The sequence below is a fragment of the Macrotis lagotis genome, chromosome X, assembly GCF_037893015.1.
Source record: "Macrotis lagotis isolate mMagLag1 chromosome X, bilby.v1.9.chrom.fasta, whole genome shotgun sequence".
NCBI lineage: Eukaryota > Metazoa > Chordata > Mammalia > Peramelemorphia > Peramelidae > Macrotis > Macrotis lagotis.
Genome location: NC_133666.1, coordinates 466,622,155 through 466,647,012, shown reverse-complemented (window position 1 = coordinate 466,647,012; position 24,858 = coordinate 466,622,155). Strand labels below are relative to the sequence as shown.

Sequence of the window (24,858 nt, the reverse complement as noted above, 5' to 3'; positions counted from 1 at the left end):
AGGTACTCCTGACTCCAGGGCCAGTGCTCTATCCACTGTGCCACCTAGCTGCCCCTATTTTAACTTTTTTAATGAAGAAAACATATAATTTCTCTAATTCTTCCTAATGAAAAGAAAAAGAATAAAACCCTTATAATAAATTTGTATAATCAAGCAAAACAAATTTCCCCATTAGTCATGATGAAAAATATATTTCATCATGTACCCTAAGTCCATCATCTCTTTCTGTCAAGAGACAGGTGACATATATCGTTATCAGGCCTCTGGAATCCTGGTTCGTCTTTCCATTAATAAGAATTCTTAGGTCTTTCAAGTAGATTTGTCTTTATAATGTTGTTGTTATTGTACAAATTAGAACTCTCCTTGTAACAAAGGAAATTAGTCAAGAATGTTGACTAATATGCAACTCTATTTCCATCTACCATATTTGTCATCTATACTCATCTGATGTCTAGAATCAAAATGAGTCTTTATATTTATTTTGTGTTCAGTTGTCTTCTTGTGTTGTTTGTATTTATATTATTGTAGTCATCATTTGCTTCATTCTCCTGGTTCAGTCTACACTGCTTCATGAAGTATTTCTGAATTCTCTATTATAGGGTAAAAAATTCCATTATTTTCCCATGCCATAATTTGTCAAATTATTTCTCAATCTTCACATGTAAATACATGTTCTATTGAGCAAATGAAAAATAAGCTTAGAGTAGAATCAATGTTATTGTTTGCAAAATTGTGAACCAATACAAATAAATCCTTATTGCCAGATTGGGCCTATTAGGGAGGTCATTAGCCATATGTGAACCTCCTAAAGAGCTCTGTTGAATCCTATTGACCAGAATATAAAAATATTCCCCTTTAAGTCCCTCTCCAGGACTTACAGGAGTTCAGTGACAATTAAAGGGAGGTGGAGCTGGTGCCTTTCTTCAAACATACTCTATAAATATCCTTATAAGATGCAACCAGAGATTGTGCAGTGACTGTTCAATGCCACACATTTAGGAATATAGAGGGCATCCTTGCCTCTCAGAAGCGACTCTCCTAATAGTCAAAATAGTCAAAAAATGAATGAAAATCATTCTTTGACATTGGCATAAAAGACAGTTAAGGAAAAAAGAACTAGTTATTTGGAATCAGAAGAACAAGAATTTAATCCCATCTCTGACAGTTACAAAGATTTAGACCTGAAAGGCACCTCACAGGTCAACTAACTTAACTCTCTATTTAGAGTCGAGTAAACTAAAGAGCAGAGATATTAAGTGGTCTACCTAAGATCACATAGGTAGTAAGAAAGTTAGGATTTAAATTCAGTTCCTCTGATTATGAACTATCATTCTACAAGATAGGGATAGTAACACTGGTCTTCCTTTCCTCCTAGAGCTGTTGGAAGGAAAGAGCTCAGAAACACTCTGTTTTAAAGGTGGCATTTATTACAGTACTTAAGAGCTGCAGCCAGCTATTTTAAAGAAATAAAATCGATTATTTCCTTCTTAAGAGGTGCTTAGACATTATAAAAGCAATATAACAAAGCTGATTTGATTTTTATCAAAAGGGTTCTTTCTCATGTTATTATTAAAGACAGCATGGTGTCCCAGTAAGGTCACTGATCTGGAAATAAAGAGACCTGAATCTTATGAAGCAAACAATAAACATTCCTTAAGTGTGCCAGGAACTATGCAAATTGTTACAAAGTCACCAGTTAAATAGTTTCTATTGTCAAAAAACTTACCAACTATTGGGGGAGAGATACAGATATAGACAATGAATGTTTTCATTGTTGTATGAGTTATGTCTAATTCCCAGTTAATTACAATCCTCCAATTGATTACATTGATACACATTGATGATCTGAATGTGTGTTTTATAAGCTCAGCTAAGTCCGGTTATTCAAATTCAACACCAGATTGACTGGAGCGTGATGGATTTTTTTGGTCATAGCAATTGCCTAAGACCCTTCATTAAAGCTTTAGAGGGGCAGCAATCTGCACCATGCAGGGGAATGTCCACACTGAAAAAAAAACAACCCAGATACTTGAAATATTAAAAATATATTCAACATTTCATACATTGTACAAATCTCCAAAAAACAACTATTTATATGGACTATGCCTTTGACCCTGTATTAGTTGAAATCACTTTTTATTTCAAATATCTTAGTCTATAAGTAATTTATGAATACACTTAAAAACTGAACACTTTTGTTGCCTAGTATTTGTTAGTACTTTAGCAACACCTAATGGACAACTGACATTATTACATGTGCAAGACAATTTTCCCATATCATGAGGATATTTTAAATATAATTCTTCCAAAATTTAAAAGGTAAAATAGATATTTTTGGGTCAGATAATACTGACCTGATAGCTTATTTTAATTTATAAATTGATTACATTAAAAAAAACTTCATTAGCTATATACTTGGGTATAAACCCAAGTATATTTTTAGGATTCATTCATTTTAGGATTAACTATAGAAAGCAAAATTATAATTAGGAACTGGGTCTATATAATGGTTTGTTGAATTAAATAAGATGAAAATTTTAACAATTTAATTTTTTAAAGTACAATAACAGTTTTTATTATTATTGGTGGTGCAGATAGAGCACTATCAGGAAACAGGAGACCTGGATTTAGATACTGCTTCAGACACTTACTTGTTGAATGATCCTTGGCAAATTACTTCATCTCTGTTTGCTTCAGTTTCTTCATTTATAAAAAGGAGAATAACAAATAGCGCCTATTTCCCAAAATGTTTGTAATTATCAGCCTTAAAGCATTTCAAAAATGAGACACCTTGTTGTAGTGCTGAGGTGCACCATCAGATTAAAATGGAATTGGGAAATATTTAATAAAATAAATAAAAATAAAACATAAAGTTAATGTGTTTTCTAAATCAACATGCAGCTGATAGGGGCCCCATTTCTATCAGAGTTTGATGTGACTGTTGTAGGGGATAGAATATTGGAGTTGGGAAAATTGTGGGTTTAAATTCTGCTTCTGTAAAGTTCTACCTATGTGAAGTTAGGCAAGAAACGTAAGTGATCCAAAACTGAGCTTATCATTTCCCTCCTCACCAAACTGTATCCCACTTTAACTGCTCCATTTTGTTTGTGACACTACCATTCTTAGTTCTAAACCTCGAAATCAGTTTTTATACTTTCCTCACATTTATCACATTAAATCTATTGCCATTTCCTCTACACCAATGTTATCAAACTCAAATAGAAAAAGGGGTCACTAAACCTTAGGTGTAATGTTTGCCCTTTGTTCTCAAAGAAGATCATGACATTAGGGAGGTGGTGATGCAATGAAAAGCATGTGAATTAGATTTGAGGGGATCTGTGCTAAGTCATTTGCCTCTCTCCCCTCCATAGCCATCTGGGTCCAGTGGCCAGATGTGGATCAGGACAACTGGAGATGGACCCAGATGTAAGGCAATCAGGTTTAAGTGACTTACCCAAGGTCACCCAACAAGAGATTGAATTTGAACTCAGATCCTGATTCTAGAGCTGGTGCCCTCTCCACTGCACCATCTGGCTGCCACAAACCACAGGTAAGGATCCCAGCAGACTATGTATTCACACACACACACACACACACACACACACACACACGTGTGTGTGTTCTACTGTTATTTTCATTTATTTTCCAATTACATTTTTAAAAAACTCTCTAAACTACATGTTTGATCTTGTTGCTCTATAATATCTTCTGTATCTAAATTTTAGAGAACTTAGCCTAGTTTCAAGAAGATATGAGTTCAAATCCAGATTCAGATACTTACTCTGGACAAGTCACTTAACCCTGTTTGCCTCAGTTTCCTCGTATATAAAATAAGCCAGAGAGGGAAATGGCAGAACATTATCTTTTGCCAAGATAACCCAAATGGGGTCACAAAGAGTTGGAGCAACTAAACAACTAAACAACAAATTCTATTCCAACTATCTATTCCAGATCTGGCTCTCAGCACCTTTCTTCTGATCTCCTATGATAACTTCCTGATTTCTCTTTCAGTCTCAGTTCTTGCCCCTCTGCATTTCATTCATCCTATTTTATCTGTTGCAATCCTCTTTGCAAAAGAAATAAATGAAAACATGATCCTGACATTCAAAATCATCTTAAACTGGTCATCCCTTATTAAAAAAAAAGAGGGAAAACATTTTGCAGTGGCTAATCAACATGTGAAGAAAGTCTGGCATTATATATACTGTTCTACTCTCCTAATGCCTCACACCTTTTCCAGGAAGGGGGCAGTAAGTCCCTTCTCACCATGCTACCTTTTAAAACCAAGTTGAATCTCTATTTCCTCTATGAGACCTTTCCTACCTTGTGTATTTTATCAGAAGTAGTGAAGTCTCTGCTCAGCTTATTATAAACATGACCTCGAGTAAGCCAATTCCCTCCTTTAAGGCCTCAGTTTGCTCATCTGTAAAATAAGGACTTCATCTCTACTGTAGACATTTCTAGCTCTAAATCTAGTCTGCAATCATTTCTCCCTGAATTCCTGCCTCTTTCATGTTGAAAACATGAAGACTAAACTAAATGAATTTGAGAGTCCCTTTCAGCTCAGAATCCTCCAGTAGTTATTCACAATTCTCCTAGGTATATTTATAATTCTACCAAATACTGTCTCATGTCCTGGAAAATTTAGAATGATATATAAAAAATATCCTGAAAATCAAACTCCTTTATATGGAGCAAAACTATCTGTGATGTGCAAACACATTTAAAAAAAAGAAATCCCTTAGGTACTCAAAGCTTCAGATCTATCATTTCCTTCTCCAGCCCCACTCATACAAAGTAACAAAGATGGAATAACTGGTTACATTTTGTCTGAAATTTATTATTTGTAGAATAATAAATATATGTACATATATGCTTATATTTTGCAACATGCTTCCCTAGCATTACCTTTGAGATAGCTAGTACAAGTATTATTATTCCCAATTCATAGATGAAGAAATTGAGGTACTAAGAAGTTAAGTGACTTGTCCATGATCATTCAGATTGTTTTTGAAGGATTCAAACACCTATACCCTGTGACTTGATGTCTTTACACTAAAGTATTATGCTATTAGAAACTTGTAGTTTGGTTCTTTGAACCAAAGATTTCTCCCCTTTTTCATAGATCTTGGATTCAGAGATGGAAGGGACTTTAGAGATCATCATTTCCAACCTTATCAATTTATGGATGAGGAAACTGAGACCAGAGGTTAAATGATTTGCCCAGTTAAGTGACAGAAGGAGGGTAGGGATGTAGGATCGCAGAATTAGGGCTAGAAAAGTTCTTAGAGTGCCCTCATTTTAGCTCAGTGGATAGAGTGCTGACTTGAAGACAAGGAAGATTCCTCTTAATGAGTTCAAATCCATGCCCATTGTGTGATCCTGGGCATGTTACTTTACCCTGTTTGCTTCAGTTCCTCATCTATAAAATGAGCTGGAGAAGAAAAATGGAAAACCATTCCAGTATGTTTGCTAAGAAAACCCCAAATGGAGTTAGGAAGAGTTAATAATATTTGTCCTTCATTTTTGAAGACCACAACATCAGGGAATTGATGTCCTGACAAGGACATGAATTGGATTTGGGTGATAGAGTGCTATGCTCAGTCACCAGCCTTACTCCTCTAGAGCCATCTGGGTTCAGTGGTCAGAAAGAATCAAGATGACTGGAGATGACCCTAGATGTGAGGCAATCAGGGTTTAAGTGACTCGCCCAAGGTCACACAGCTAGTAAGAGTCAAGTTTCTGAGGCTAGGTTTGAACTCCTCTCCTCTTGACTCCAAGGTCAGGGTTCTATTCAGGGCTCTATCTTGATGTCCTTCAGGAAGAGTCAGACTAAACTAAAATGCCTGAATTTATACTATTATTATTATTATTAACTGAAATAGTGTGCTATTAGGGGTCTTTCTGGATGCTGTCTTAACTCTTGGTAAAATTAGATCAAAACAATTTGAGTCAAAGAAGGAATTCTTAATAACAAGTGCTGATCTAAAACAGTGATTTTTATTTAATACTCTTGTAAATAGTAAAGCATTTGAATAAGTAGACACAACAGATATTCACTAGTAAAAAAAAAATCCCATCTTAATAGAAGAAAAGAGTGTGATTGCTAAACCTTCTGTGGTACAATGGGAAATACCAGTCATACTGATATCTTAATTTTTTTCATTGCACCACAAACCAGCATTGATCCTTTCATTTCTCTACTCAACCTTGTTTCACACATTTTAACAGCTTAAAAAAAAATTCAAACTCCCAAAACTCTGACAAAAAAAGTTTATCCAAAAATACACAGAAGCCCAAAGTAAGAAAAGGATTAGAAAGTAGAGGTTGGGGGGGGGGGGGGCTAGGGGGCAGCTAGGTGGCACAGTGGATAGAGCACCGGCCCTGGAGTCAAGGAGTACCTGAGTTCAAATCCACTTCAGACACTTAATAATGACCTAGCTGTGTGGCCTTGGGCAAGCCACTTAACCCCATTGCCTTGCAAAAATCTAAAAAAAAAAAAAAAAAAAAGTGGAGGTTGTAAGATTCCTGCCCCTTGGACAAAGGTTCTTTTTTTCCCTAAGTAATTACTGCAGTCTAGAACTCTACTCTGCTTATTAAATGTGTTGCTTTGCCTGGTTTCAATACCATGGAGCAAGATCCCTTCATACAGGGTACCCCATGGTGTCCAACTTTTCCTGCCTCTTTTTGTTGTTGTCTTTCCTTTTAGATTATAAATTCCCTGAGGACAGGGCTTTTTTATTTTTATTAATTGTATCTCTAGGGCTTAGCATAAGGTCTAACATTTAATAAATGTTTATTGAATTGAATCAGATTAGATTCCATGGTTGCAAAATATAACCCAAAGATTGAATTCTGTTTTCTATTGCATGTTCTGAAATTCTAATCCTTTCTCTCCACCCAGATAATGAAGTAGCTTTGTACCTGCTCTGTTCACCACATAAGGATTACTCTGTATTTAAAATGAGATCATAGAAAAGATAATACTAAAAATAAAGTATAAATTATAATGTTCTACAATGTACTTCATATATATCATTTGATCTTCAGTGATCAACATTGTGATATAAGCAGTATCTGTAAAAATACTTGAGAATTAAAAATAACTATTTTAGTGCAAATTATTGCTGCTAAAATCAAACTTCATTTCCCCTCCCCCAACCAAACCCAACAAAACTATGAACAGTAAAACAGTAAAACAGAATAGTAGAAAAAGTAAGACTGAAACAAGTTTCTGACTTCTACCATTAATTACCTTCTTGTCCATGAACATATCAGTAAAGTTCTCTGTTGGTTTCCTTAAAATATAGAATTAAAGAAAAGAACTAGAAATTCCCAACATCCCTTCCAGCTCAATCATTCTAAAATTTTATCATTTTGTTGCAAGAATTTTTTTTAATTTGCCATTTTTTTGAAGTTGCTAATAAGTCAGTAAGTGGATGATAAAAAAAGAAATAGACCAAATGATCATAATTAAAAAAGGAATTACTGCAAGATATTGAATGCCAATTCAATATCTTGCAGTAATTTGGTATCACAAGATTTTTTTTTTGTTCTAGACTTTACTGGTGTAGGGAACTTTCAAGAGGAAGCTCTTTTTACAGTGCAAATGAGCACATTCTCAACTCTCCCCTCTCCCTTACTCCATTTATTCAATCATTTGACAGATCTTGTTATTCCTACCTCCACATCTTTCAAAATTGTCTCTTTTTATCCACTTAGGCAGTCACTACCCTATTTTATTCACTACAGTCAGGTCTTGCTCAAGTGAACTAGTTATTGAATTAATCTAATCTCTCCTCAAGTCTTATGGATTGCCCCACTCCAATCTGCTCTCCAAACTACCAAAATGATTTTCCTTAGAGTTCCAAGTCTGACTAGATCAATCCTGGATCAAATGAACTTCAATAGCTGTTTTCTTTAGGGATCAAACACCCCTGGCATTAAAAGCCTTTCACAATCTGGTTCCCACCTATCTTTCCAGGCCAATTACAAACTCCATCTTTTGTACTCATCAGGGTACAGCCAAACTGCTTATCTTATAGCTCTTTAGACATGCCATTCTATTTCCCATCTCCCATGTGTGGAAAACCCAGCCTCTATGAATCGCTAGTTTCCTTCAAGATTCAACTCAAAAGCATTGCCTTTGACCAGTGCTTAATGCCTTTCTCCCCACATTACTCTCTATTTTGCAGAATTATATATGAATAAAATGAAATTTAAAAAATTTAAGTGTCTGCCAAACACCTTGCTAAGCTCTTGAGATTCAAAACCACAATCATATATATTTACAGGGCTTACTACTGCCCAGAAACATAAAAATGATTAATTGATGCTATAACTTAGTGAGAGCTGCCTAAAGCACTAAAAAATTAAATGATTAGATCAGGGACAGAGAGGCAGAATATATCAGAAATAGGACTTGAATAGGAACTTATTAAGGACTTGAAGGAATAAATACAGAAAATAGAGGAAGTAGAAGTGAGGACTCGACTGTAGTAGCATATTGAGTAGGAGGAAAGATATGATCAATTCTGTGATTTAGAAGAATCTCTGGCTGCTGAATGAAGAATGGACTGGAGAGAGAACAGATTTGTGGAGAGCTGACCCACCAGCAGGTTCTTACAATAGACTAGGTATGAGATGAGGGCTTGCACTAGGGTCTAACAGAGTTCATGAACGTGGAGGTGGGTGATGGCAAAATCAAGAGCATGACCATCTCTGTGTGTGCCTGAGGTTAGGTGGAAGAGTAGGCCCTGGGAAATAAGTGGGTTGAATCTAGGTTTAACTCCCCCGTTTGAAGGCAAGGGTTAGAGGAGAGAGAAGGTAGAATACAGAATTCAATAAGGAAGAAATATTTGTCCTATACTTCTATAGAAAAGGAATAGCTAACAGGATTTGGATTGGGTAGTAGATATGTATTGCATGAACCCCAAAGGAAGTTATTGAGTAATGACGATAATACTTGGAATTAGAAAAGGGTAAAAAGTACTCCAATTCCCCCAAAGTGACCTGTGAGTAAAAGTACAACCAGTTCTATTAAGGGTGGCCAAGGAGGCTGCTATATCATCTGGAGAAAACTCAGATCTCAGTGTGAACCAGACCACTGGGACTTAGGAGTGGGAAAGAAATAAAATGAAAGAATCTGGTGCCTATGGAACATAGGAACATGGCACATCTGGTAGATTTCGAGACTTTGGGGAAGGAAGGTTTGAGGAAAATGGGAAAAGGAATCAGTAGTGGGAAATGGGATTTGGATGATGATCTGTGGGGATTCAGAATTACTGAGAGGGTATGACCACGAAGAAATTATTAATCATTCTGTGAAAAAGTTAGAAAGATTTTCAAGTCAACAGTATTACAGTCTCAGGATGGACATTTGGGAGGAGCAAGAATTTGAAGCAGAAGTGTTGATAATTCTCCTTTCCTCAGGGAAGGAGACCAGGCTGGAAACTGAATGAAGTCTCTCTCTCCCTTCACCTTAAAAGCAGGAGACAGGAAAGGACTACTTTTCCCAAGGCTGGAGATCAGGCAGAAGACACACATGACGGAAGCACCTGCCTTGCTTCTTTTCTTCTATCCAAACCTCAGCCTTGTAATCAGGTTGGCAGTTTGTTGTAAAATAGGAGGAAACCAGCTGGGAAGAGCTTTAAATGCCAAACAGGGTTTGTAGTTGATTCTAGAGGAGACTGAGTGAGATCTGTTCTTTGGTAAGTCACTTTAACAGCTTGGGTGGGGGGGAATGGGTCTAAATGACGAGACTCTTGGGGGGAGAGGGAGAGACTATTTAGGAGGAAACTAGGTTAGAAATGAAGAGGGCTTCATGTAGCCGTGAGTGAAAGGAATATCTGAGTAATGATGTGGAGAAGAATGTGACAAAATTTGGCAACTGATTTGGTATATGTTGAGAATGAGAGTGAAGAGTCAAGGATGACACCAAGGTGTTATTCATCAAGCGTTTAGTAAGGCAATATTCTGGGTGTACTGGGGTTACAAAGACAAGTGAAATAGTTTCCTTCCCTCCAAGAGCTTCCATTCTAGAGAGAGAGGGAAGGGGAGAGGATGTGATGTGCATACATGTAAGCACACACAGAAACGTGCAAAATAAACACATGATCTTTGGGGAGAAGGTGCTGGCAGGGGGTGATCAAAAGAAGCCTTAGAGAAGCCAGCATTCAAGATGAGCTTTAAAGGAAACCAGGTACTGTTAAGGGTAAAGGGGGCACTCTGGGAAAAGGCGTGGAGATGGGAAATGGAGTATTGTATGTGAGGAACAGCAAGAATGAGCCAAAGGGAGTGATGACTGTAACGATATTGGGAAGGCAGGTTGGAACCAGAAGAGAGAATTCACCACCAGGGGATGACTTTTTCAGTCACAGAATCTCTCCAGGGGCTGGTTGTTAAGTTTATTAATAGGTGAAAGAAGTACTCAATGCAATTACAGATATTTTGAAATATTAGTGCATACATCTATGGCTTACTTGAACTACTATTTTTCTGTATAAAACATTTCAAATACAAAAAGTGTCCTTCATAAAGGATGTTTTCACGTAGCCTTCACTCTATATACACATTTTATCATAAACACAAACAATTCCATTGTCATTCATAAATACAAAATTTTATTTGGACTTCATTAGTTTAGAAAGACCACAATGTGTTTCAATGCCACGACATTCAAGACACTCGAAGTTATTCAAATATGTTACTACTTATTTACTTTAACTAAACAAAGTGCAGCTTAATAAAAGATATACCAAAGATAGAGTTCACAAATTCATTATCAGACTCCCCTCCTCCCAACCAACCTCCCCCCCCCCCAAAAATAGAATACAGTATATACTGGACAGATCATAAGCTTCACTTAAAAAAAAAAAGGTTTTTGTTGTTGTTGTTTGTTTCTACCATTAAAAAGGACCAAGATATCAGGCAAATACATATATGTTCCTTGATATAGGAAAGTATCTTCAAAAAATTCCTTTAAACAGGATTTGCTTAGGACAACAGTGTTATTTTAACATCTGTAACATTCTCAAATACATTTCTTTTTACTTGCTCTCTGTGGTTCTTAAAAGTATGGTATATAGTCTGTTCATTAAGAAACTGTGACAGCAATATTGCTATCTTAGGTCGAAGTCAAGCTTAATATTTCTAACACTAGTGTTATGCTATCATTATTAACATACTATTAATAAATATTTTAAAAGGATGGAAATCAAATGGATTTTTGCTTTACTGTAGAACTGCTCCAATGCTACAAAGATGCTACAGCTGAAAAAGTCTTTTGAATAAAGGAAAAAAAAACATGACTTATGGAAGCTTTATTCAAAAAAATTCTTCAGTTTTTACAAATTTATCTTTAAAATAAGGTAGCAAAGCACCAAATGCTCTCTTCATACCAGAATAATTTCTGCCATTTTAATATAATTGACAAGAACTATTAAAACATTTATCTGAAGTATTATAGATTTCATTTCTTCCCTCCTTTACATCAGGAGTACTGCCGTTTCCCCAGTGCCTACACAATATTTATAACACTGAGATAATGAGGGAAATATACAAATGTGGGTGTGGGGACATGTGGAACATAGTGAAATCCTAAACAGGATTAAGTATTTGCATATTTACAGGTTAGTATGTAGTTCTGACTTGGATAACAAAGTGCGACATGAAATTGTCAAAATGATTGTAGTGCAGAGTCGAACAGGTACTCTTCTCCCTTCCCAAGATTCTTTTTTACTCTGTCCCTAAAGAAGCAAATCAACAGCAACGGACATGGGGTCTTGGTGGAGGCAGTTCCGGTGGTATTTCTGGTTCTGGTTGTAAGGAAAGGATGCTGTTCGATAATTCATTCCTTAAAACATCCAGAGGCATCTTTAAGATGAGAGGGAAAGAATGCTTAAGTACTTAACAAAGTTATCTTTATACAGTTTTTCAAATAATAAAAATTAAACAGAAGTGTAAATCCCAGTGATCCACAAATAAATAACGGCTGTATAACTCCAAACAAGAATTGTTAAGCCCTATTTCTATTGCTCTTTAGGGTTTGCAAGGTTGTTTTTAAAAAATGACTCCATGAAAAACTTTGCTTCACATCAAATTAAAGCCCATTTGGACCGTTACTTGGGGGGGGGGGGAGTTAAGAGCAATGCTTCAATTACTTTTTGGATTAATTGGAATGTTTTTCTACAAAACCACAAGAGAAAGATAATTTGGGACATTGGTAAAAGAAAACACTATATTTTCTTGCTAAGACTTATATTCATTATACTTCCACTGTAGTTTCCCTGTGGTATCAAAGTCCCTTGAAGGTCCTGAAGATCATCCCAGTGTAGGGTACACTCTGACAGCTCCTGAGAGTCACTGTCAAGTTTGAGCAACAGTCCTAGTCTGTGCTCTGAGGACAAATCTAGTGAAGACTGGACAGTCTCATCACAAGGCTGCCCACAAGATGCTGAATGCTTCATGAAACACATGAAAAACACATGGTCCAGTTCAATGTTAGTCCTTTTACACATCTACCATGTTAGTGGTGTGTTAGAAAAGATAGCAGGACTAAGAAACACAAATCCTTCAGGACGAGAAGGCATGGGACTAGCTGTAGCTTATATCAGTGGAGAGAAAAGCCATACCCATGAGGTCATGTTCCACTGAAATAGAGTATTAATTTAATAAATTAAGTATTAATTTCCTTTATAGACAGGTTCTGAAACCAATAAATTTGTTATGTTTGAACCCAGAAAATTTTACATTAAGTTAAATCAGTTAAGTAAAAAAATTTTTAATGTTTGAGTAAAAGTATAATCAACACATTCAAAAATGATTTATAACTCCTTGATTTTAAGACTTTTACGAATCTCCATGCTGCATAACATTCTTTTTTTCCCTTCATACTACTTTAAAAAAAAAATCAGAAATGATGAAAAGATAAGTATCATGTTAAGAGTATTTAATACTCTGGGGCAGCTAGGTGGCGCAGTGGATAGAGCACCAGCCTTGGAGTCAGGAGTACCTGAGTTCAAATCTCAGGCCAGATTTGAAATTACCTAGCTGTGTGGCCTTGGGCAAGCTACTTAACCCCCCATTGCCTTGCAAAAACCAAAAACCAATACCTGAGTTCAAATCTGGCCTCAGACACATAATAATTACCTAGCTGTGTGGCCTTGGGCAAGCTACTTAACCCCCATTGCCTTGCAAAAACCAAAAACCCCCCCAAAAAACTATGTAATACTCAAGAGGTACAAAAGGGGCAGCTAGGTGGCACAGTGAATAGAGCACTGGCCTTGGAGTCAGGAGTACCTGGATTCAAATCTGGTCTCAGACACTTAATAATTACCTAGCTGTGTGGCCTTGGGCAAGCCACTTAACCCTGTTTGCCTTGCAAAAAAAAAAAAAACCCTAAGAAAAAGGGGGGGGGGGGGTACAAAGATCATGCCTTACTGAGATACTGTGTAATGAATTCATTTCAATTTCAAGTAAGGAAAAAGAGTAAATGGAACCTGAGCACAGAGAATGTTCCTTTTATCATATCTTGGTACTCTATTAAAACCTCAATATTTAAATACTTACAGAAATGTGTAACATGATATCTCTGCCCTGCATTACAAATTCTTATATGGCCTAAATGACCCAAGGGTACTATATCTTCAGTGATATTTAAAGTACAGATTAATGACATTAATACTGTATCTGGTTCTGGTCATTCAAAAGAACAATGTGAACTTTAATTTCCATATCAGTCTTTAAACCCTCTAAAAACCCAATAGAATAACAAAAAGAATTTTACCTTTTTCAGAATGTCATCAACAAGTTTTAGAAATATTTCATCCACATTGAAATTATCCTTGGCACTTGCTTCACAGAATCTCATCCCAGTTATCTGTTGTGCAAACTATGAACAGAGATTTTTTAAAAAATTAAAAAACCCAATCTCTTAATTGTTGGCAGCAGCATGATGCTGAGCCCTAGCTCAGTTATTACTTAGTTGTATAACCCAGGTATACAGTACTTCTTTAAAGTTTCTATGTATCCTCATCTGTAAAATGAAGTTACATGTTTCCTAAATATAAATTCTTACATTCTGAGAGTAAAAATTTTCCTTAAAGAAAACTAGCTATACAATTTTGGCAGATTTGAAGTTGTGAAATTTGCATATATTTTTTCCTATTTATACTGATGTCCTTAGTGACAGGCTGCAAAGCTTACAAAGTGCTAGAAAAGAAGCCTAAGAAAGCATGATTAAAGTAAAATTGCTTCAAAATGACATACAAAAATAATGTAAATGAAAGGCCAAATAATATAAAACTAGAATCACAAATATTTTGTGTGCTAAAGCAGCACTTTCTCCATCTCTATATGAATTTAAGTGACCAGATGTAAAGGAAAACCAATTATAAAAACTGAATATAAAACTGTTAGAGCCCCCAATTCCTTTTTAAGTCCATATCCTGCCCATTCTCTCTTACCTTTTCACCCTGTTGTCTAGTGATTTCTCTGTCAGTTTCACAATCCAACTTATTTCCAACTAATAAAAGTTCTGCATCTTCTGAGGCATACTGTGGAATTAAAACAGAATAATTCTCTACATATGAAGATACAAGCTTTTTCTTTTAAATAATGGCTAGAATCTGGTAACTCAGCTTTTAGAAATTTGAACACACTTCTTTTTGTAGAGAAAAAGAAGATTCAAACTCTCACTGGAAATCTATGTATTTCAGTCCCTTATTAAGAAACACTTTAGGGGCGCCTAGGTGGCACAGTGGATAAAACAACAGCCCTGGAGTCAGGAGTACCTGGGTTCAAATCTGGTCTCAGACACTTAATAATTACCTAGCTGGGTGGCCTTGGGCAAGCCACTTAACCCCATTTGCCTTGCAAAAACCTAAAAACAAAAACCAAACAAACCAAAAAAACTTTGGTTCTGAAAATTCTAAATATATTGAGCATATTTCTTTTTTAGGTTTTTCCAAGGCAAATGGGGTTAAGTGGCTTGCCCAAGGCCACCCAGTTAGGTAATTATTAAGTGTCTGAGGTGGATTTGAGCTCAGGTACTCCTGACTCCAGGGCTGGTACTCTATCCACTGTGCCACCTAGCCGCCCCTTTCTTTTTTTTTTTGACATGTGACTAAGGAATCTCTGTTATGTTGTGGCTTTAGGACAAAAACCCCCCCCCAAAATCAAAATAGCCAATGAAGTGAGTATACACTAGTGTCTCAATTTATGCCTTGATCCTAACTGCCCAACTAAGTCTAAAGTGACATTACAAACTTTTGCTACAGAGGTGAGGACAGTCAACCATTTCTGTTGAACACAAAAAAAGAATAAAGAATTATATTTTTTTGAAAGTGCATATTAATATGTTCACTAAAATGAGTAGAACATATGTTATCTGACTTTACACTATTGCTATATGTAAAGTATGTAGAATGGATGAAAAGCTGACCTTAAGAGGATCCCAAAGATTTGAGTGAGTGGGGAAAATTCCTTAACCCCAAGGTATTCAACACAATGTTCTAATCTTACACAGGAGTTTGCTGATCTGCAATGGTAAAGGAAGTACTCACAGAGGGAATTACCCATACTGGTAAAATCACAGCTTTGGATTCCCAAAACTCCAACTATATTTAGAACACATAATTGTAGTTCACAATTTAAAGAGCTTTAAACACATTTTTTTGATTGGGTAAAGGTGGTTAAAGTAGACAAGGCAAATAACTAAATTTCAATTTATTTTTTATTTTTAGAAAATGAGTTTCTTATTTGGATAGTGAGGCTGTATACAATTTTAAAACTTTTATCTTTAAAGGGCAAAACTAACTAATTTATATTATTTTATGAGAAATATGCAAAGCCTACCTTATCAATCATTTTCATCCATTTCGGTAGATCATCAAATGTCTCTTTCTTTGTAATATCGTACACTAATATGATTCCCTTGGCACTTCTGTAATAAGCTGAGGTAATGCTGTTGAATCTCTCCTGACCTGCTGTGTCCCTAGGAAGGAATGACAAACATTGGCACAAGGATTCCATAATAATCCATAATAAATAAACAAAATAAAATGCTCTATATTTGGTATAAATTCTATATACCAAAATCTCAGGTTGACAATTCTTCTTAATAATTATGGCCAACAAAAAGAATAGAATAACCCTCAGAATGTTTCCCTGATGGAGGGTTACTACCTACTAAAAAGAGGACACATTTAATTATAGAAAGAAACCGAGAAAGGAGATGGCCTATGAATAAGAAGCAACAATATGTTCAGAGTGAGTTTTTTTTCTTCTTAAAGGCATAAAATCTGTGATAGTGATGCTAGATCACATTGCAGAGTGTGAATGCAGGACTTCAGAGAGAAAGTTTTCATTTAGTAGAAGAAAAAAAGTTAAAACTTTCACAAAGTATACTGAAAATAAACAATAACAAAAATCCCAACACATAGCTCACAGGCAATGTAAAATGGCAATGTGTTGTAATATAAATTATATAAGTGGCTGAAATGTAAAAATATAAGTGACTGAAAACAATGTAATTTGATCATATATAAGAAATACAGGCATTTATAAACATGATGAGGACAATGACTTTCATTTTTGTCCCTCTATCCCCAACGTTTGGCATATAATAAACACATCATAAATGTTTGTTGACTGATTATTCATTTCCTTTTTATTGTTTAGGGTTTTCAAAAACTGTTTTAAGATCCTGGATGCATCAAAAAAAAACACCAAAGTTCTTCAAATGATTAGTACAGTTACTATAAAGATAAGCAGTAATACCAATTTTTCCTGAAACTGACAGATGTACCTTATTCACTTTTTTCTTGGTTTTGTGCTAATATTTAAATGGGTATCAATCATCAACCATAATCACACAGCAGCCTTTAAAATGATGTTGTTTAAGGGTCCCTTAAAACAAGGGCTGAATGTTTTCTACACTCTTTCTTACAAGATCTATGAGGATACTTTTAAAATTTCTGTAGTTTCTAGCCTTCATTGAAGGAGTATGAATAGATGGATTTTTCTTTATAGAGAATACATTCATGGATATACAATTTATCCTCAACTATCTTAATATCTGAGCTCTATTTCCCCTTTATGTATTGGAAGATTATTCCCTTCAGTCCTATGAAATCAGAATTAGGACTCAGAAGTGGAATCCTAAGAAGAAAAGTTATTAGTACTTCAATTAGAGGGTCTTTGAATCTCACTTAAAGAACAGCCTAATAACCATCCTCTTGTCAGTGGCCAGGCAATTTTGAGACATAACTCCGTGGGAATACTCATAACCCACAATAATAGGTTACTATCCTATAAATCTATGTAGTTTTAACTGCATCTTGGTTTTTTTCTCCCTTTAACATGAAAAACTAACTGAAGTTTCTTCTTCATGCCCCAATTCAACTTCATATGGAAGGGTTTACCTAGGCCCAAATGGCACCACAGCACCTGGGAACATAGACAGATCTGCCCCCACACCCCTTGCTAGCATACCTTAAATAGATGGTGAACATTACAATTCTCTAATTTTCATCCTACTTAACTAGTGATAGTATTCTAAATACCCCAAAAAGTATAGAATGGGAAGCAAGGATAACAGATAATGCCAGATAATGCCAGTCACTGTTCTGGAATCCCTAAAAAGGAAAAGAGTACAATCCCTTCTATATGTCAAAAATAAAACTAAAAAGTTGGGAAGTCCCATGGGAGCTGCCATATCTCCCTCCCAATCTGAATGCAGGCATGGAAGACTGCAGCACAGTCCAGTACCCCTACTTCTCACCACATCTAGGCCCAAGAACATACTTTAATAAATCTCATTTCAATATGTCTTGTGCATTTTCTCCTTTTTTTCCTCCTAGTACAATCTTTTGCCTTTTGCAGAGGCCTTTGAATCAAATGAAGGAACTGAAGTAGGTAGAAGAAATTGTTTCCAGATTTTAAAATTCTTTAAAATACATATACAGGTGAAGGATCATTTGAAATGCTGCAATAGTAACCCTAATTTAAATGATTTTTGCTATGAAAATGCAAAATTATGGTCCAGCATTCCACTCCTCTAGCTAATGACTCAGTTCATATAAAGAGATGCATAAATGTTTTGTTTGTGGGACCATAAACTTTGCTCTAGTAGACACATACACAGAAGGTTGCTGGTGGTGATCCTGAAATCAAATCTTATTTTCTTAAACCTCAACATTAAAAATAATCTTTTACTTAAATAAATGACTGTGCAATGATCTAGTAAATTGGCTGTGCTTCCTTAATTCCTCAAAAGTATCTGTTCATGTAAATGCTTTTAAGTAGAGAAATGGTACTGGTCCATCTTCATTGAGAGTTTAGAGGTTGGGTGTATTTGGCAAATTAACCCAGCAATTTTAATGATATGCTAACAGAACCCTTAATTGTTACAAGAAACTATACTCTGGGTGAGCTTAGTTATTTTTCTCAAAACCTAAATATGGGGGGAAAAAGTAGAAGTCTAAATATTTAGGAAAAAACAGCAGGTTGAAAATTATCACAGTAATATCTAAGAAAAAAATTGGCTAAGCAAATTAACACAATAGGAAATACTTTATGGCCCCATTCTTTTTTTCCTAACCTACTTCTGATACACTGATTATGTGACATAGGTCAAGTCACTTAACTTCAGTATACTAGGTAACTAACTTATTAAGACTCTTAGAGAGACATTTCTGATTTGCCTTGGTAAATGGGATTCCTTAGACTAATGAAATCACAGGTATGCTCCTTATCCCTTTTACTTTTCTTTTAAGAAGAAAGTATTTCATACAAAGTTTATTTATTAATTAAAAGTAGTCTGGAAGTACCACTAAAATTGGGAAAAGGTTTTAGTTACTTTATACCTAAAAGAATAAAGTAGTCATTCTTTTTAATATATCCTGTAACTCAGGGGCAGCTAGGTAGCTCAGGGGGCAGCTAAGGGGGCAGCTAAGGTGGCTCAGTGGATAGAGCACTGGCCCTGGAGTCAGGAGGACCTGAGTTCAAATCTGACCTCAGACCCTTTATTTAGCTATGTGACCTTGGGCAAGTCACTTAATCCCCTTGCCTTAAATAAAATATATTAAAAAATATATCCTGTAATTCATATGTTTCACTAACTTAATGCAAATTGGATGAAAACTATCGCTGTTTTAGTTACTCCTTTAGTCAAGTAAAAAGTTATTCAGTTGTTTTAGTTGTGTCCAACTTTCCATGCTCTCATCTGGGATTCCTTCTCCAGCTCATTTTTCCAGAAGACGCAAACAGGGTTAAGTGACTTGCCCAGGGTCACACAGTTAGTAAGTGTATGAGGCAGGATATGACCTCAGAGAAGTCTTTCGGACTCCAGGGATGGAGTCCTATCCACTGTTCCACCTAGCTGGCCCAAATGAGAAGTAGAACATATGCAAATTAAGTATAACTTAGCTGGAGAATACTCGTACTCAGATATTATAAAAAAAAATCACTTGGTATATGAAAAAAGACACAAGGAGTGAAGTTTTAATAAAAGCCACAATGGACTTTAACTTTTGAGAAGGAACTGCCCAAATTTTGACACTCAATGGAAAAGTCATTGCTGGCCTGTCAGAAGTTCTAGAATTGGGTGATGCTATATGTGTATGGAGACCCCAGGGAGGTAAAGATTTCAAAGGGAAACAAGTGTAAAAAACAAATCTACTTCTTGAATTTGAATATCATAATTAATAACTACTAATGTAAGAGTTATCAATTCTTTAGTAGTAGTGAAGTATCTGTTAAATTCCTGTTAATTTTATTTGGTGAACTAGTAGACAGAGTTAATGTACATATCAAAGAATACAGCTTACTTTTTACTGCAGAGCATCTTATTCACTATTCACAGAATATAATAAAAGATTCATAGATTATAAGCTCAAAATGATCTCAGTGTTCTTCTTACTAAAGGTGAGGTTCTTGACCTAGGATCTAGAGACCTCCAAGAAATCTACGAATAGATTTCAGAAGGCCTATGAATTTGAATGAGGAAAAAAAATTACATCTTTATTTCACTATAATTGCTTCCCTTTGTAATTCTATGTAACGTATTTTTTGAATTTAAAACATGATTCTGAAAAGGGATTGATAGATCCAAAGGGATTCTTCAAACTGTCCATGATATACATAGGTCAAAAAAATCTAAAGTATAGAATGATAAAAAATCAAAAGATGAACTTCCACATTCCTTTGGTTATCTCTGATTACATACATCAGTGTTTAAATAATATTAATTTTCTGTAATAAAAATCAGTCAGTAAAGTATTATTAATTGTTTTCTCCAAACATGGGTTCATGCCTTTTAAAGATTTTCTTATTTCAAAAGCTTCTTTTCTTGAATTTTATCTTTATAAAGAAGATTTGGGGCGGCTAGGTGGTAGTGGATAAAGCACCGGCCTTGGAGTCAGGAGTACCTGGGTTCAAATCTGGTCTCAGACACTTAACAATTACCTAGCTGTATGGCCTTGGGCAAGCCACTTAACCCCATTTTGCCTTGCAAAAACCTAAATAAATAAATAAACAAACAAACAAATAAATAAATAAATAAGATTCTCTGCTATCTATCCTATATGGTCTGAAAAATTAGGAAATACCATTAATGTCTCTAACTTTTCTAAGCCCTTTTCAATTCCATGGTACTAATTCATCTTTCATAATTCCTGGTATATAATTCTAGACAGACAACCAATAAAAATTACTTCTTTGCATATCCCCAGGCTTTTCCCCCTCTGCTTTTAAGCATCTGAGAAAATTGAAAAGATTTGTGCACCAGGTAGTTTAACTTCAAATCTTCAGAAAACACCGGTAATTTTTCTTTAATATAACAAAATACCCAATGTTTTAACTACATTACAGAGCAAAACTATTCCCATCAAGGATATGGAATTCAATTTAAAAAACATTAGCCACCTACTATGTATATAGAACTAACCTAAATGTTCAAGATACCAAAAAGAACAAAAGTCTTTGTCCTCAAAGAACTTATATTCCACCAGGCAGGATAAAACATATACCCAAGTAAAAACTAAATTTGTTATTCAGTTGTTTGTGATTTCATTTGGGGGTTTTCTTGGCAGATACTAGAGTGGTTTACCCTTTTCCTTCTCCACTTCATTTTAAGATGAGGAAACTGAGGAAAACAGTGTTAAGTGACATACCCAGGGTCACACAGCTAGCAAGGATCTAAGGATGAATCTGTACTCAGGAAGCCTCATCTTCTTGACTCCAGGCCTGTACTCTATCCACTGCACCAGTTAGCTGCCACTAAATATTTTACTCAAAGTAATTTTAAAAGGTAACAAATATGCAACACTGTGGTGGGAGGGGAGGGGAAAGAGGTGGAAGTCATAGTAAGTTTCATGTAGGTGACACTTCAGCTGTGTTCTCAAGAAAGCTCAGAATTCTTAAGGCAGCAAAGGCAAAAGGCACAGTCTGTACTCATCTCCCTGGAATGCAGAGCATCTGTGGGAAGTGATGTGAAAGAAAGATTATACAGTCAAAAGTCAGCCCCTGCCCTCTAGGTACTTAGTCTGGGGGGGGGGAGGGGAGGGAGACACAAGATGAAAACAACCATGTATAAATAAGAGATAAAGTGGAAACAGTTAGCAGAGGGCAGGCACAAGCATACAGGGAGATTCTGTAGAAGAGCACTGAAGGAAGCCAGGTGGTAGAGACAAAAAGGGAGAGACCTCCAAGCACAGGGAGTTTCCAGTGAAAATGGAGATTACCTATCTCATCAAGAGATGGAATGTTTTGTTTGAGGAACAGCAAAACAGCTCTTGTCACAGTGGTGGGGAGGGAGGGATAAAAAAGGAAAGGTAGGAAGGTGTCAGTTTATAAAGGGCATTGAATGCCAGACAATTTTTTAAAAGGAGGGAAGAAGTTAAATAGGAGAGGGCTTAAAGGGCTAGGCCACAAGAAGACAGATGGATAGAAATGAAGATAAAGAATAGGTTTAGGAGTGTAAGGCAGAAGTAGAGAAAAAATAGGAAACTGCTGCAACAAACAGGAATTTTGGAGTCAGAATCATGGTGGTAGAATAGTGCTGGCTGACAATGAGATCAAGGACATGAGGAGAAATGAAAAGGCAGTTAGGGGAATAAAAAGTTAACCTGCAGTGAGGAAGATCTTAGTTCAAACAGGTGTGAACCTGGGCAGGTCACTTAAGACTCTGAATCTACTTTAGTTTCCTCATCTATAAAAAGGGGGATAACAAGAGCAGCTACCTCCAGGGTTGTGGGGATAAAATAAGATCATGTTTGCAAAATGTTTTTGAAATATTGAGTTCTAAATAAATGGTATTCTCATTAAGATGGAGACCATGGAAACTGAAGAGGTCAGTGACCTAGAAGAATATGCTATACAAGGGTCCATCAACATATATACTGAAGTCCCCAAGCACGAAGGCAGAACCTAGGGTGAGAGAAACTTTGTGCATCTGGTACTGAATTCCTGAGAAAGAAAGGAGGAAGAATGACGACTAGAAGAGACACCATAAGACTGTTGTACCAGTGTTGTTTTCAAACTATATTTTCATCTTTTGGTTCTGATTTGAGGCAGGGTTTCAACATACTCTTGAATGTCCATGTCACAAAAAAATTATAATAGCATGAGGTAGTATATAAATCATTTGAATCAAAAATGTATGTAGCTTTAATTGCAAAAGAGGGAACCATTAAGTCCTACATTTTTCCTTATGGTTTTTCTACCTATTCAATCCATAAACAATAAGTAAAAATAATTATATAATTATTAAAACATTTAACCTATTTCTTCAAGTTGCATATGAAGAGCAAAAATCATAATTCTGAAGGGTAAGGAATAAGCATTTATCAAGTGCCTACTATAGACTAAGCACTTAACAAATATGATTCCATTTTAAATTAAGTGGTATACTTAATAAAGTGCTTTGCCTATTAAGGGCATAAGAAGTTAAAACTCATGCTGACAACTCCTATGTATGGATAACATATGAAATAAAGGAAAGCAAATACAAACAAAATTGAATGTTAGAAAAGGTGATATCATTTAATCATTTCATGAATGGTTAATCCGATTTTTAAAAAAAAATTAATAACAAGAATTCTGAAAATGTGAGCAACTTAGAGCAGGGGAGTGAATAAAGGAAATGGCAGTAAGAGGCAACTGTCTCAGAAGAAAAGTTTTTCTATTAAAAAGAAAGTTGGTATTTTGTGAATGAGCCTATAATAAGTAGTGTCCTAAATATTAGAGTATACAACAAGCCTTTATTCTAAAACTATTTATCTTCCATAAAATGAAATTCAATATAAAGGTCATCTTAGTCTCTAGCCAAAGCTTTTTTTATTAGTAAAGTACCAAAAGATAATAATCATTAAGCAATCTTACATAGGTAAGTTAAAAAAATTTAAGGGATCCGATTATTAAAACATTAAGTACTTATAACTTTTTAGATAAGCTGCTAGCCTATTAAGGTAAGGAACAATCTCTATTGATTAATTATATCAACCATCAAAAGGTTGGTATGAGAATTATAAGACTCAAAAAGATCTTTTCATAAAACTCATTCATTACATCAATAATACTTAAGGTACCCATTTGGGCATTATGTTTTTGTGATTGATATACAAAGTAAGTTTAAATAATGTAGTTTTTACTTTAGAGGTAATTACAGAAACAACAGTTTATATAGGAAAAGTTTTTTCCACTGTTTTTGGATTCTATCATTCAAAACCTGCCAAGTTAAATCTTTCCTAGTTTTCCCTCTGAAGTTGCTTTTTTAAAAATAGTATTTTTAAATATTAATTTTTATCAGAATTTGCTGCTTTTTTAGACATGATCTAATTCCAAAAGATACTTAGGACTTGAGAATTAAAAACAAAAACTAAAGTGAGCTTAAGGTACCTACAAATGACTTTAAAAAAAAAAAAATATATATATATATATATATTACCTCAGACAACTCCGGGAGGCCACTGACAAGCAATGTTGGTTCTGCTGTAGCCATGTCCCCAAAAGGGACACAGATGAAGAATGAAGACATGCCACTAACATTCAAGCATTAGGTGACCGGTGATGCCAAAGATGAAGCAGCAATTAACGCAGATGGAAGCAAACAAACACATGGTGTGACAAACAGAGTTGAGGTTGACCTGCCAAGAGGAGTTAGTAAGCTGAGTACACTGCATCTATGTCATTAAAAACAAAATGGTATAATAGAAAATCTCAATGGTGCTATTTTTAAGCCACCACGAGATTTCATTCCTTTTTTTTCCCCCAAAGAACTTCCAGCACCAGATGTAGTTTCTAAGATCGGTGTATTAAGCAATGTTAACAGTTAAAAAGCTAGCTAGCAGCTTAAAAGGTAGCTAATAAGCAAGCCAGTTTATTCTTTCATTATAATTGTAATTTAAGTTATACTAAAATACTAGCAAAGGATACAATATTAAAATTGAAGAGTAAAAAAAGACTCTCCTGAGATTGGATTCTAGCATCTCTATATAAATGAAGCAACATCAAAATTATGGTTAGAAGGGTTACATATATCATTATTATATATCATTATAAAACACTTCATGCTAAATTATTCAAAGTGCTTCAACTTCCAAGGGTCTATTTTCTTTTTTCCTTTTTGACATAGTATGGCTTTGAGTACTGGAATTTTCTTTAGATAGTGTTATGAAATTTAATGTAAATACTAATAAAATTTTAAAAGTTAACATTTGACCTATTTTTATTTCACTCATGACATTTTTATTGTGCATGTCAAAGAAATAAAATAAGGAACTAACAACAAGGCCTCTTTATTATAGTAGCTTTCACCTGTCTAAATGCCTTATTTGTAAGAAATGACAAAACTGTGAA

At 35.2% G+C, this 24,858-nt stretch overlaps 1 protein-coding gene across 1 annotated transcript in view; it reads right to left on the bottom strand.

Annotated features, from left to right (window-relative positions):
• Positions 1-9,781: 9,781 nt before the first annotated feature.
• The window catches only part of RAB12 (RAB12, member RAS oncogene family), a 36,745-nt gene continuing 21,668 nt past the window's right edge, over positions 9,782-24,858 (bottom strand). The window contains 4 exon segments of the mRNA XM_074207353.1: positions 9,782-11,874; positions 13,787-13,891; positions 14,466-14,555; positions 15,856-15,994. Coding sequence (XP_074063454.1) covers positions 11,761-11,874; positions 13,787-13,891; positions 14,466-14,555; positions 15,856-15,994 — 448 coding nt within the window. The 3' untranslated portion in view covers positions 9,782-11,760.